Source organism: Prionailurus viverrinus, chromosome F1 (assembly GCF_022837055.1).
Source record: "Prionailurus viverrinus isolate Anna chromosome F1, UM_Priviv_1.0, whole genome shotgun sequence".
Lineage (NCBI taxonomy): Eukaryota > Metazoa > Chordata > Mammalia > Carnivora > Felidae > Prionailurus > Prionailurus viverrinus.
In genome coordinates, this window is record NC_062577.1 from 18,216,887 (window position 1) to 18,231,818 (window position 14,932).

General features: G+C 53.9%; 1 protein-coding gene across 1 annotated transcript; it reads left to right on the forward strand.

The window, feature by feature from the left end:
* The first annotated feature begins 734 nt into the window (after window positions 1-734).
* TOR3A (torsin family 3 member A) lies at window positions 735-14,238 on the forward strand. Its single transcript, XM_047841335.1, has 6 exons — window positions 735-1,578; window positions 2,549-2,662; window positions 3,739-4,004; window positions 5,544-5,722; window positions 12,841-12,965; window positions 13,423-14,238. Exons 1-6 carry the CDS (start codon window positions 1,347-1,349, stop codon window positions 13,671-13,673), a joined length of 1,167 nt encoding a protein of 388 aa, XP_047697291.1. The 5' UTR covers window positions 735-1,346; the 3' UTR covers window positions 13,674-14,238.
* The last annotated feature ends 694 nt before the right edge of the window (window positions 14,239-14,932 follow it).

Here is a 14,932-nt window from a genome sequence, read left to right on the forward strand (position 1 = left end):
TCCAGGCTGGGGCATATGTAGTAACAGTTAACATGTAGCTGAATGAGCTCACGAATGCTCACAGCTTCCCTGTCAAGCGACTTCTATTATGCCATTCTGTAGGTGGGGAAACTGAGGCACAGGGCAGCTAATACCCAAGCTCATACATAGAAAATGGGAGGGGCCATTCAGTTAATCCGTATACTGGGTTGCCATTCATGCCCATTTACTGAACGAGTTCACGTTTTCAATTTCCAAATAGTAAAGGTGTGTTCCTTCCACCAAAGGTTGGCTGAGCTTGACTGCACGAGGGGCAGTGCCGGTGTCCTGGCCCCGCTCTGTCTGGAGGTTTGGGTTCAGTGTTGACCTCATGAGGCTAAGACATACAATATGCATACGCATAACCACTTTCCAGCTTAACCATGGTGGTGTCCTAACAAAGGTGCTTCCCAGGTTTCTGCAGCTGTTCGAAAGGGCACATTTGGCCAGCTGTCGAGGAAGGAGAAGTGGCACTGAGTGTGATCTAAGAGACTGCCGCATTGTGAGACCCGGTGCTAGGACTCCCCTTACTGTCTGCAGAGCCCACCCTCAAAGCCAGTGAGCCTGGGCCATTAGCCAAGTCCCCGGATCTCTAGACCGCACTGTCTTCCAAGGACAAGATGTCTCCCATTAGGCCAGTGGCTTCAGTCACTCCAGTGATTTTGGAAAACGCATCAAGCTCTTCCGAAATCTAACAAGCTTGTTGCATTCTCACGTCGTGGAAAAGGGGTCCCAAAGGAAAGGGGCCCTCAAGTCTTGCCAGTGGTGTCCGAGAAGCCGCTCGGTGCCACAAGCACTTGAAAGTTGCAAACGTAGCCAAGAGAGAGCCCACAGTCCTCAGCCTAACTTCCTTGTAATGAGACTTGCTCTTCCCCCGACCGGGAGTTTCCAAAAGCCAAGCATCTCCAGACTGCAGCCCTCCGGCTTCCTCTTGTTGTGGGTGTGCTCCCAGCTGTGGAAATCCGCCGTTCCTCGCGCCGTTTCACTTCCCCGGCGTCCCGGGGCCTGTCCCCGCTCAGCGGACCCGGCCGCCTCCAGCTCCCGATGAGAAGACTGCCGGGGCCTCCGTGCAGCCGGGGGCAGCGCACACGCGGGCGCCCTTCCTTGCCAGGCCTCGGAGGAGCCCCAGAGCTGCCGCCGGTACCAGCGGCGCTCTGAGACCGCGGGCTCCCCGGAACAGCGCGCGGCCGGAAGCGAGCCCCGCGGTGGGCGGCGCCTGCAGGCGGCCTCGGGGTGGCCTGCGGGCGCCCGGCCTGGGCCTCGGTTCCCGCGCCGGCGCCAGTGCCCCGGAACGACGAGAGCCGGGCGAGGCCGGCGGCGGGAGGGCCATGCCTCGCCTCCGCCTGCTGCTGCCGCTGCTGCCGCTGCTGCTGCTGCTGCCGCCGCGTCCGGGCGCGAGCCACGCGGGCCCGCCGGACGGGGCGCAGGAGCCCCTCCCGGGCCTGCGGGAGCGGCTGAGGGAGGCCGCCGCCCTGTCCCGGCGCTACTGGGCGCTCCTGCGCTGCCGCGTGTGGCCCGAGGACTGCGATGGCGACGAGGAGGCTCGCGCGGGGCCCCTGGGTAAGAGGGGCCGCCGGGGCTCCGCGGGGTCGGACGAGCGCCGGCCTGGGAAGCTGGGCGCCGCCGGGGACCGAGCGGCCCGTCCCCCTGTCCCCGGCGCGGCCCCCTGATGCCCCCGGGAGGGCCTGGCTGCCCTGCCCACGCCTCCCGTCCCTGACCCCTCCAGACGGCTCACACTTCCTGGAGTCTGCCAGCCCGCCCTGGCTCATCCCGGGAGCTGCTCTTTCCCACCTCCGTCTTGGCTTTACGGAAAGCCCCCGGTCGGCCACAACCCCAGCACCTTCTCTCCTCGGCTGCCGACGGGGGCGGAGCTGGGCCTGGAGTCCTGGACCTGTGTTCTCTGTCCGGCTCCGGCCCTGACAAGTCGTGGGGCAGGGCTGTCACTTCACTGCCCTGGACGAGATGGCTTCTGAGGCCCCTTGCAGTCTATGTAGATCCTTCTGGGTCCTGTAATACGATTGTAATGGCAATCCTGCAGTGTAGCCCTAAACAGCTTTCATTTAAATCAAAAGATTTCTAAATCCCAGTGAGTGGCTTTCAGTTTGTTTTTGCTCGTGCTGGGTGTATTCAAGTTGACATTTGGCAAAGGGATTGAGAGGCCCTTGGGGTTCACATGATTTCAGATCTTGAAGCAAACAGGAGGAATGATGATCAGCAGCTACTGCTTGACTCCTTCCGAGACTGCCAGCTCCTTGTGGGCAGGTCTGGCACCCAGTGCTTAAGGCATATCTGTTGAGTGAACTGAGCCTTTGCTGGAGCGGTATCCCCGCTGGGTGGTAATTGGGTGGATGGGGTGCCCCCTCCGGCCCATGCCCTGAAAAGGGGCAAGGAAGGCCCAGGGAGGAGTGAGGGGTAGCTCCGGAGCGGGGACAGAGGACCGGAAGGACTGCTCTGCTTGGTTGCAGGGAGGCAGTGTCCGCCTTCCCCAAGCCGTAGGCCCCGTGCCCGTCTCACAGGCCCCCCTTTCCAGGCTGGAGCCTTCCCCTGCTGGGCCGGCAGTACCTGGACATCCTGACCTCCTGGTACTGCAGCTTCCAGGACTGCTGCCGCAGCGGTGACTGCAGGATCTCCAACAACCTCACAGGTCGGACCTCGCGGGGGCCGAAGGGGCTCGGATCTGTGGGGAGGAGAGGCGATTGAGGGGGGAGTGGCTAGGGCACAGGGTACCTTTCGTCATCCTGCCTGTGGCGGACAGCACACCCTCCCTGTCTCCACCCTGACTCCCGGGAGCCCCTGTCCCCAAACCCTGTAACCTCATGGCTGGAAGGAACTAAGGCCTAGCAGAGGACTTTGAACATACTCCCTGCCCTCAACAGGTGTTTGCTGAATTGAATTTATTCATTTGAGGGTGTCTCCATAAAGTATTCGGGAGGGGAGGTCCTGAAATTTCTGGGCGGAAGCAGCCTCATGGGCCTAGGGGCTGGGTTCCCTCCTCCGGACAGGACTCTGCCAACCATTCTGGGGTGCCTTCAGAAAGGGTGATTCCTTCTCTCCCTAAATTCAACCTTGATTTCTCCAGCTCTTCAGAAAATAGCCCTTGAGCTCATTCTCCCACCTCCTGCAGAAAATCAGCAGTTAATATTGGTGCTCTTGGCCAGAGTTCAGCACAAGTGGGGGGAAGCAGGGGGGGGATTTATAAATTTAGTTAATTTCAGCTGCTCACAAACGTTAAATGCAATTCAACTAACAGTCTATAAATCAAACTAAAATTACAGGGACGCCTGGGTGGCTCACCTTCCACTTTCCTCACCCGAAGTACGTTGAGTGTCTGACTTTGGCTCAGGTCATGATCTGACCGTGAGTTCGAGCCCCGATTCGGGCTTGCCTTTGTCAGTGCAGAGTTCTCTTGGATCCACTGCCCCCCTCTGTCTCTGCCCCTCCTCTGCTGGCGTGCGCATGCTCTCTCCCTACCTCTCTGAACATTAAACAAACAAAAAAAGGGATCCAAGATACACATCCATAAAATATCATGCTAGTAAAGTGTTTGTAACAGAAAATAGCCCTTGAATCCCTTCGGGTGCAAGATCTTCACGGTGGTTTCTTATTTTGAGGCCAAGAAGTCTGGATAGGTGATCCCCGCTTAGAGATGTTCAGAGGCTCAGCCTCCCAGGGACTGTGCCCACGTGCACCTGACCATGACTCCCTCTGTCCTGCCCCCAGGCCTGGCATCGGACCTGAGTGTACGACTGCACGGCCAGCATCTGGCCCGGGAGCTGGTCCTGACAGCCGTGAGGGGCTACTTAGAGCCGCCGCAGCCACACAAGGCCCTGGCTCTGTCGTTCCACGGCTGGTCTGGCACAGGCAAGAACTTCGTGGCGCGGCTGCTGGCGGAGAACCTCTACCGGGATGGGCTGAGGAGCGACTGTGTCAAGGTGTTCATCGCCACCTTCCACTTTCCTCACCCGAAGTACATGGACCTGTACCAGGTGAGGCTGGGCAGTGCTAGGGCTAGCTTCGCCAGCCGGGCAGAGGCCGGAAAGAGGCTCAGACAGCCCGAGTGGCCGGCCTCCGTGGGGGGAGGGAGGCCCTGAAGCCAGCCATCCCCTGCCGGGAAGTGGGCCTCGGAGAAGCCCAGGTGTGGGAGCAGGTGGCCACCGTGACAGAAGCTGTAAGCCACACAGACATCCCCCCACACACAGGTGAAGTCCTGGACACGTGGAAGGAAGGCTTTTGTCCCAAACACCACCTGTCTCGAGCTGTCTCATCAGCCAGACGCTAAGCTTGAACAGAGAACCCATGTGTTAATTGTTCTAGAAATAGTGGCAATGTAGGAAACGTGCAGCAGAGAAAAAGCAAAAGCTTTATCATAATCTCCACACCCGGACGCAACCATGGCATTTTGGTGTACTTTCTTGTAGCCTTTCCTCTGTACTGTTTTATGTCATTGTGATTAATATTGGAAAGGAAGTTGCAGATACTGTTTGTTTTTTTTTTAAAGAGGCACATCACATAAGATTTTCCACATCTTCTTCAAGTCGCTCATCACACACCAATAAGCAGATGGACAAAAATTGTCCGTGCCGTTCTGCTGATTTGGGTTTCTTCATTCAGACACGTAGGATTTCAGATAAGCCAGACGATGACCCAAACCGCATTGCAGCACGACAGAGATTACTAATTACTACATCTCTTTCGGCTTTTAGTTGCTATATTTGCAGTGTGTTAACCTGGGAAGATGATGTAAGCCTCTGCAGACAGAAATTGCCTGAGTCACCTGGCAGCTTCAGCTCAGTCCTGGAGGGCAGAGGTGGCGTGACGTGTCCCAAGGGCTGGCGACTGGCGGCCAGGTCTTCCCAGAAAGAGCAGAACTGCTGTGGATCTGTTTTCCGCTGTGAAAACTGACATGTGCACGCTCGCTCTCACACCATGCACACCACACACACACACACACACACACACACACAGTGACAGGGGCCCGAAGGCAGAATCCAGGGATGTTACAGGTGGACACTGAGTGTGGGCTCTGCTGACACTCACCCCGGGCAGGAGCCGGCCCTGCTCTCCTGGTGAGCCCTGCAGGGCGGCTCCTCTGAGAGGTCAGCCTCGCCTGAGGACCAGTGAGCACTTGCTCCTGGGAGTTCAAGACCGGCGGCTGTGGCCAACACTGGGCACTTGAGCCTGCTCTGCCCATCTCTCCTATGGTAGAGCCTGCCTCCCACCCCTAGGGAGGGTGCCTGGACGTGCTGGGACGGGACCTCGTCCTGGAGCACAGGGAGCAGGACTAGGGCTGGGGCCTGGTTCCTCTTCACAAACCGTGGGTGCATGAGAATCACCTGGGAAGCTCCTTAGAGGTGTAGGCCCTCGCCCCGCCCCCGGAGGTTTGGATTGGTAGGCCTGGGATGGAAGCCGGTGATGGTGATGCGTTGCAGATGGGCTCCCTGGGGCCCTGGGGCCCTGGTGGCTGCAGGGTGGGGATGTGCTTTCCCGGCTCCCCAGCTCCCAGCAGCTCCCCGTATTCCGTGCAGGAGCAGCTAACAAGTCAGATCAGGAAGACACAGGAGCGCTGCCCCCAGACCCTGTTCATTTTCGACGAGGCCGAGAAGCTGCATCCAGGACTGCTGGAGGCCCTCCGGTCACACCTGGAAGCCCAGGCCCCCGAGAACCACAGGGTCGAGTCCCCGAGAACCGTCTTTCTCTTTCTCAGGTGAGGTGTGAGCAACAAGGGCAGGAGGGCTGGGTAAGGGCAGGGAGAGCGCTCGGCCCCGGGCCGCGCCTGCCAGGCTCCTCGAGTGGCTGGCGGGAGCGGCTTCCACGCTCTCCGAGGCTGCAGACCCTTTTCCCGCAAAGGGAAACCACACACCCCAGTGGAGAAAACAGAAGCCCAGCCTCTTGGGTGGGGGCAGGGGTGGGGAGCCCTCCATCTCCCGGGTCCTGCCCTGATCCTACCGCTGAGGAGGGATTCTGCCTCCCACCCTGACCCCCACCGCCGGCGCCGGCCACCCTTCGCTCATCTGTCCTCTCCCATGGCCGTGTTAGGGTGGGGAGGCTCCCCTCCGACCCCCCGGTTAGTACATGGCCTCCTCAGGGAGGGACCACTCACAGGGGATCCCCTCTTAGAAGGGCATTTTGGGGATTTGTTTTTCTTGACGTATAATTGACACAGAGCATTAGTTTCAGGTGCTCAGTGGGATTCGCTATTTGTATATATCCGTATTGCAAAATGGTTGCAATTAGTTAACACCCGTCACCATGCGCAATTACACTTTTTCCTGATGAGAACTTTCAAGATCTAACGTCAACACCTATCAGATATGCAGTGCAGCATTGTTAACTAATTGCCCCTGACCTCTGGCAACCACCCATCTGTTCTTGGTATTTGTGAGCTTGGTTTGTTGTTCTTGTTGTTTTAAGATTCCACACGTGAGTGGGATCATACGGTATTTGTCTTTCTGTGACTTATTTCATTTAGCATGATGCCCTCAAGGTCCATCCATGTTGTTGCAAACGGCAAGATTTCATTAGGAAATTTATGGAGTTTTATGAATAATACTCCATTGTGTGTGGGGCGGAGCACATTTTTGTCATCCATCCATTGATGGACACTTAAGTTGTTTCCATATTTTGGCTGTTGTAAATAATGCTGCAGTGAACGTGGGGGCATGTATATCTTTTTGAATATTTTAATTATCTTTGGATAAATACTCAGAAGTGTAATTGCTGGATCATATGGTAATTCTACCTTTAGCTTTTTGAAGAGTCTCGTGTTTACTGGTAGCGTCTGCATCAATTTACATTCCCACCAACAGTGCACAAGGCTTCCCTTTTCTCCACATCCTCAGTAACACTTGTTATTGCCTGTCTTTTTGGTTATAGCCATTCTAACAGATGTGAAGTGACATCTCATTGTGGTTTTGATTTGCATTCTCATGATGATGAGTGATCATTCACCTTTTCATGTACCTGTTGGCTGTCTGTATATCTTCTTTTGAAAGATGTCTTTTCAGATCTTTTGCCCATTTTTAATCAGATTATTTTTGCTGTTGTATGAGCTTTTTTTTTAAAATTTTTTTAATGTTTTTGTTTTTGAGACAGAAAGCATGAGCAGGGGAGGGGCCAAGAGATGGAGAGACACAGAATCTGAAGCAGGCTTCATGCTCTGAGCTGTCAGCACAGAGCCCAACACGGGGCTTGAACTCACAAACCACGAGATCATGACCTGAGCCGAGGTCAGACATTTAACCGACTGAGCCACCCAGGCGCCCCTTTAATGTTTACTTTTTGAGAGAGAGGAAGAGAGAGAGAATCCCAACAAGGCTCTGTGATGATAGTGTAGAGCCTGATATGGGGCTTGATCTTAAGAACCATGAGATCTTAAGAACCATAACCTGAGCCAAAATCAAGAGTTGGACACTTAATCGACTGAGCCATCCAGGTACTCCTGTATGAGCTTTTTGTATTTTTTGGATATTAACCCTTATCAGATATATAACTTTACAATGCTTTATCCCATTCAGTAGGTTGCTGCTTCATTTTGTTGGTTTCCTTTGCTGTGCAGAATTTTTTAGTTTGATGTAGTCCCACTTATTTTTGCTTTTGGTGTCCTATCCAAAAAAATCATTGCCAAGACTGACGTTCGAGAGCTTTTCTAAGAGTTTGATGGTTTCAGGTCTCACGCTGCATCTAATCCATTCTGAGTTAATTTTTGGGTATGGTGCAAGACAGTTATCCATTCTTCATTCTTTTGTATGTGATGTTCAGTTTTCCCAATACCATTTATTGAAGAGACTGTTCTTTCCCCGTTGTATATTCTTGCCTCCTTTGTCATAAATTAATTAACCATATATGTATGGGCTTATTTCTGGGCTCTTTTGTTCCACTGATTTATGTGTCTGTTTTTATGCCAATACCATGCTGTTTTGATTATGGCCTTGTAATATAGCTTGGAATATAATTCACACACTGCGAGTCCCTTCTTAAAAGAGCATTATGTTTTCAAATCAGCACATTTGTTGAAAATTAGGTACAAACTACCTTTGAAAATTCCCAAGGTAGACCCAGGTGGACGGTGGTTTCCCACTAAGTCCAATATGGCTAGCTCTTTCTCCAGCCTTGGAAGCTCTGGTTCTTCTGTGATCACGAGGGGAAGTCGCTGGCTTGAAATTCAGGGTATGATGTGTTGAATGAAAAGCTCACGCTTTCACACCTGGTTGAGATTTGCAGCGAGGCCATGCAGGACTCTTGACCATTATACTGCACTTCCTGTTTGGTTTGCCCGTATGCTCTGGAAATGGCTTTGTAAGAAAAATTGAGAAATCAGCTTGTTCAATCCTATCTTTTTATGGTGGCTCCAGCTGGGAAAGTCCTACCCAAGGTCTGTTAGAAGTCAGGTTTGGGTCCCTGCTGGCCCAACCCGAAATGCTTCACAAGCAGCCAATACAAGGCACAAGGTACTTCTCACCCTCAGCAGGCCAGTACATGCTTGCTAGGGGATTTTCTTCAGTTTTGGGTGCACCCTGTGAAGGTGGAGAAATAGGGAGTCTGATTTTTCATCCTGCTTGGAGCATGTCAGGGAGCAAGGCGTGGAAGGCAGCTCTTGTTTCATTGTGGACCCGCAAGGCAAGATGGAACCAGTTGCAACTGCCGCCAGGTTGGGATTTCGGTGGTTGATGGCAAGTCCTTCCTTCCTGGTCTATAATTCAGGCTTATGGGACACTGCAGTGCCCTGGGAAGAAACGCAGCCGGGGGTGGGTGCTCCCAAGGTGATTTTAAAAGAAAAGCAGAGAGAAAAGCGGACGTTTTTCTGACCTGAGCCGCAGTGCCAGGGCATTGACTTTCCCACTCAGTTCTCTGCCTGGACAACCCTCCCCAGTGCTAGGATTTCCTCATACGACCCAAGTGACCTTGCAGTCTCTAGGCAAACATTTGTCTTCATAGTATTTTGGTCATTGACCTACCAGCGGTGCCCCAGTCCCCTCTAGCCCTGCCCTTTCCCTAGTGACCTGGCCTTTACGCACCATCTGAGGCCATGCGGTCACCAGTCAATGGATGTAATGCTGGGGTGGCAGCGGGGCCTGGGGAGAGAGCCACCGGGGGAAAAGCCCCATGTGGGCCCCCACTTGCTGGGGGACGGAGAGGCCATGCCGGCCATCAAGGAACCCTCTGGGGAGGAGGGCGCACACCTGGGACAAGGGTCTCCAGCTCTAGCGGTTCTGGTGCCGGCCTGTGTCCCGCCTGGGAGAGTCATTGGTCCTTGACAGGCCTGGGCGTTCACCACCCGGAGCCCTCAGGTCAGCCAGGCTGGCAGCGCAGCTCAGTGCCGTCCCCACTCCTGCCCCTGGGGGTCCAGAAAGCAGCCCTTCTACACCCTGAAGGCTTTCGGGCACAGATCTTCCTCAGCCTGCGATGGGACTATGTCCCAATAAGCTCGTGGTAAATTGAAAACACGTTTGACACACCTGACCCGCCGGACACGGTGGCTTAGCCCAGCCTACACCAATTGTGCTCGCAACACGCGCATTAGCCTACAGTGGGGAAAACCGTCGAAGGTGAAGCCCATGTGGCAATGAATCGTTGACCAGCTCGTGTCTTTGATGAATACTGTACTGACAGAAACAGCGTGGTTGTGTGGGTGCAGAATGGCAGTGAGGGTATCGGTCGTTGGCCCTCGTGATCACGTGGCTGGCTGGGAGCTGTGGCTGCTGCCCAGCATCCCAGCTAAGGATCGTACCGTGTGTCGCTAGCCCAGGGAAAGAGCAAAACTCAAAGTAAGATTTCTGAATGCTTACTGCATCTGCACCATTGTAAAGTCGAAAAGTTGGAAGTCAGGGACCCTCTGTGTTCCAGGGATGGGTCGGGACAGCATGGGAGTCTCTGGAGTTGCCTTCTATAGTGGCCTCACCGGTGTGCTGAGGGCTCTTGGGTTTGGCAGAAAGGCACAGCTGATTCAAACTGCTGGTGGGGACTAGTTACACTGTTTGAGGCCAGCAGCTGAATCCTGAAAAAACTCCTCAGCCTGCTGTTTGAAGCAAGGCGCCAGTGGCTTTGCAGGCTGCCCTATGGTGGCATCGGACGGCAGCAGGGAGGCGGCGGGAGCGGTGGCGGGGTGTCCTGGGTGGTAGGCTGGAGTCGGGCTGATGATTCTCCCTCGCTTCTACCAAGTGGAGCTCGCGCCTCGAGTGGGGTCATGGCGCTCTAATGGGAGCTCTTGGCCTCTTCTCGGTGATGCTGTGAGGTGAAAGGGGAGTGAACGTCTGTTCTGTTCTCTTTGGGCCGTTGTCAGGGAAAGAACAGAAAGGGCTTTTTGAAGAATTAAAAGAATGTGAATTTTTCACGGAATCAAGGGCCTTGTACCCCAGTGCAAAGATGCTTGTAGAAATGTGTATTTGTTGACTGTTGAATCTAGGGTGACCTAAGGAGGCAATCTTAAATTGGTCCAATTCTCTTATTTCACAAGTGTGGAAACTAAGGCTCTGAGAGATTAATAATTGTTTATATCTATTTTTTTAGTATAAAAATTTTTCTTTAATGTTTATTTTTGAGAGAGAGTGCAAGTAGGGGAAGGGCAGAGAGAGAGAAGGAGACACAAAATCTGAAGCAGGGTCCAGGCTTCGAGGTGTCCGCACAGAACCCGACGCAGGGCTTGAACCCATGAACCACAGGATCATGACCTGAGCTGAAGTCGGCCGCTCAACTGACTAAGCCACCCAGGTGCCCCTATCTCTCGTCTTTAAGAAAGACCTATTAGCAATTAGGTTTGGTGGAATGGTCTGGAGGGGCCTTAGAGCTGAGAGCTGGTACGAGGGCCTGTTGTCCTGCCCCTGAGCCAGCTGAGAGGACTGGCCCACTGGTGGCCTGGGAGGAGGTGGAAGAGACCTGGAGCGAGCCAGGAAGGCAGCATCTCTCTAATGGTGCAATCCTGGTGCCAGAGTGGGGCCTGAGGAGCTGAAGCCCAGAGGAGAACATGGTGCATAGGGAAGGGGCCCATGTCACATCTTGGTGGGTGACAGAAAAGCCTGTTACACAGAGGAAGACAACACTGGCTATGGGACAAAACAAGAGAAATTCAGAAGGTAGATGGGAACAGTGTAGACAGATGTGCACAGACGTCCATGTATTTAATACACCTTTATTGAGCACCTGGTATTTCCATGCTCCAGGGGCTCCATGAGTAAATCCCACTCCTGTCCCCAGTACCTGCCCTCCAGCCTGTGCACGTGTAAACCTGCCTTCGCCTCACATGGGGAGTGCAGGATGGGGCAATCCCTTGGCAGGGAACTTGCCTTGGCTGATGCAGTCGTGATCACTTGCCTGTGTAGACGACCTGCCTGGCAGGCCTTCCTCCAGCTGGAGGGTGTGGGGCGGCAGCTTCCCTACATGAAGGGGTCAGGGGAAGTCTGGCTGTGTCTGACCTTGAGCAAGGGGTGGGGACCACCCTTGTCCCTGCCGGACCCTCCACTGCTGGGAAAAGCTGGCTGTGGGGGCACGCTGAGCCCTCTGAGGAAGGAGGCACTGGGTCACTGGGCTGTCCTGGCCTACCCATGGGTGGAGGCAGGCAGGGAGAGAAGCACGCAGCTCCTCCTCTGTCGCAGAGCCTCACATGGAGCCTGGCACAGGAGCCACACTCAAATGCAAAACAAAGGGGTTAATATGGCTGCGAGCGAGAGGGGCAGAGCCACTCCCTCCCTCTGCTGGGCCTGAGCAATAAGCAGGGGCAGAGCTTGGGTTAAGGAGCTGTTGGAAGGCCTGGGAAGCTGCGGCCTAGCAAAGGGAGAGTGTGTGGGGAGGGAAGTAGGCACGGGGCTGGGGGGATCGGAGAAAGTGCTCCCAGCTCCCCTGGCAGTGGTGCTCATATCCTCTCCTCTTCCTCATCTCTCTAACCCAGTCTGCTTCAGACCCATAATTCAGTTGCCTGGTGATATCCCAACCCCTGGAGAGATCAAGGGTGAATATAAAACACTCGTGGGTGTAGAACCAGGCTTTTGTCGCCACCCTTCTCCCACGTTCACTCCACTTGTCAGCAGCTGGGGGGGTTGCAGATAGGAAGCAGCTCTTGGCAAATGCTCGTGTTCTTCGATGGCCTCCTTTCCCTCACATCCGTCAGTCACAGGGTCTTGACAGCTGGGTCTCCTAAACTAATTCTTAAACCCTTCTACCGCAAACTGCTCCCTGACCTTTCTGCGACCATCCCGTGTGTCTTCAATCTGACCTCCGTGGCCCTAGAATGATCTTATTAGGAAGGAAAGCAAATCAGGTCACCGCACCACCCTACACTCCCAAGCGCAAACCCCTTAGTGGTTCTCCTCCGCCGATGAGCGCGGTTCCGTGTGTGTGGCAGACGCCTCCTCACGCGAGCCTCCACCTACCCTCATGCCTCTGCTCCTCTGGAACCTGAAGCCCGCAAGCCGTCTGGTCCACACCTGGACACACACCTTCCCGTCTGGTCTGCTTGGGCTCAGAAGCCTCATGCTCCCTCTTAAGTGTTAGGTGCACCTCCCTCAGCACTTGCGCCGCAGTCCCGGCATCATACACGCCTCTCCTGCCTCACAGAGGTCAAGGGAAGGACCACATCACACAATCGCTTTGCTCCCTGCGCCTAGCACAGCCTCAGGGAGCGTGTGTCAAAGGGAGCAAGACAGGGAGGGTGGTTGGCAAAGCAGGACAAGGTCCTCTGTTTAGACTTGGGGTTGTGACAAGATCCCTTGGAGGGGGAGACACTCCTTGACCTCCAGTCACCAGTCCCGTAGGTTTCAGTGATCAAGTTCTCCATTTGGAAGATAAATATAAAAATATTAGTATTTGTTAACAAGTCCTTGTTTCTTCCAGTAACCTTGGAGGCAGTGTCATTAATGAGGCTGTCCTGAATCTGCTTATGGCCGGGTGGTCCCGGGAAGACATTAAGCTGGACCACTTGGTGCCCCAGCTCGAGGCCGAGATTGCCAAGTCCACAGGTAACGGGCCCCCAGCCTCACACAAGCTGTATGTGTGGGAATGTGGGCTTCTGAGGTTGACAAGGCACAGAGGACACACTGTAATCATCTCATTGTCAACTCCAAGTAGGCACGAGAGGGCCTAAGAAAGCCCAGCTCCTTTTCTGAAAATGCCGTGAGGGAGAGTAATTGCCCCCCAGCCCTGGGAATCCAGGCGGTGGTAGAAGCCTGTGGACCCTGAGCAAGAGTCTGTGAGCTCAGTGGTTCATGCTTCCAGCCACCTTCTGCTTTCTGCTGTCAGATGAAACTATAAACCTGCAGTCCTAGCCCCAGGGCCCCCTTCACCTGGGACACACTTTCCCTAAAAGAAGACGCAGCTGTGTAGATCTGGACACAGGCTTTAGGGTTGGGGACACCTTAAAACTCCAGTTGGGGTCACCCCCAGGTAGACACCATGTAACTCTGGTCTTGATTTCAGACAGTGGCTTTGGCCAGAGCCGTCTTGTCAAAGAAAACCTGATTGACTTCTTCGTCCCCTTCCTGCCGCTGGAGTATCGCCACGTGAGGCTGTGTGCACGCGACGCCTTCCTGAGCCAGGAGCTCCCGTACACAGAAGAGACACTGGACCAAATTGCCAAGATGATGGTGTACGTCCCCAAGGAGGAGCAACTCTTCTCTTCTCAGGGCTGCAAATCTATTTCCCAGAGAATTAACTATTTCCTGCCTTGACTGCAAGAGGAAGACTTCCTGAAGCCGCCTGCCCTCCTCTAACAGGGCCCATCGGGGCAGGCTGGCCTCCCGCGGTCACTCACCCACACAAGGTGTGGGAAGAAGGCGGGCCTCAAATCAGAAGCGGAGCCAGTTCTTTCAGTCACTTGGTGCCTTAAAAAGCCACATTCTGAAACGTGGGCCAGGTGGTCGGAGAAAGCCACATGGAAGATACATCTCAGCTCTTGCTTGCAGACGCCTGTGACTGTGGGACCCTTGGTGACAGGGAATGGAACAATGGAGCTGCTCAGGTTTATGGGACGGGTGGCTTAGTTTTCAAGTTGTTCCCCAAGGGAAGCTGGGTAGCTTCTGTGAGCAGATGAGCAAAAAGCCTCAGGCTAAAGGAAAAAGTACACAGAAGAATTATATACATATATATAGATATATATATATATATATATATGTATATATAAATCATGTCAGCATAGTTTATGACTAATTCTCTTGTAAATCTAAAAGAAAAGTTAGGGGCTTTGACATGCCTGTGTCATATATATAAAAATTAAAATTCTGTATTTTTCTAGAACCCTCAGCCTGCTTTCTTACTGAGACCTAGTAATCATGCTCACCCAGCAACATTCCCAAAGCCGGGTCCTACTGATAGAGACGTGCTGGTGCTCACGGAGCTGACAGGGCGACTGCCTGGTCAGCTGAACCGGGTTACCTCAGCCTCTTACTGAAGACGCTTTCACAGCGTCTTGCTCTTGTGTATGAAAACGTCACTCCCAGGCTCCCAGCTGTAAAAAGAAAAAGTCTTTTTTGAGGTTTGGCCACGTATAAACGCATACACTGTGCCTCTAGACACCCAGGGGCTGTGAGTTATGGGTCTCTTCCCTTCTCTTGGTTCCTTTGCTTTTCTGGAATTGCACACGGGTCTTTGCTCTTACATTTGTCATCACCTCAAGTAGCCCCTTATTTAAAGCCCTCCGCAACCGTCTTACCTTTAGCCCTGGAAAAACAGAAGGCTTCTGTCTCTCTCCCCTTTAACACTTTACTGCACTCATTTGCTCAAGGCTCGGGAGTACCCAGCCTGAGCCACATCACAATCTCAGTACTCAAATACGCGACTAAAGCCACTTTTTTTCACCACCTATGGGCCCGCAGTGATCTGGACCTCACTGCACAATAAAATGGGGCGGGGGGGGGGGGTCAGTTTTCGCTCCTGGCTCACTGGCTCAGTCTGGAACCGGGAGGAAGATGCAGGCGACCTGATGACTTGG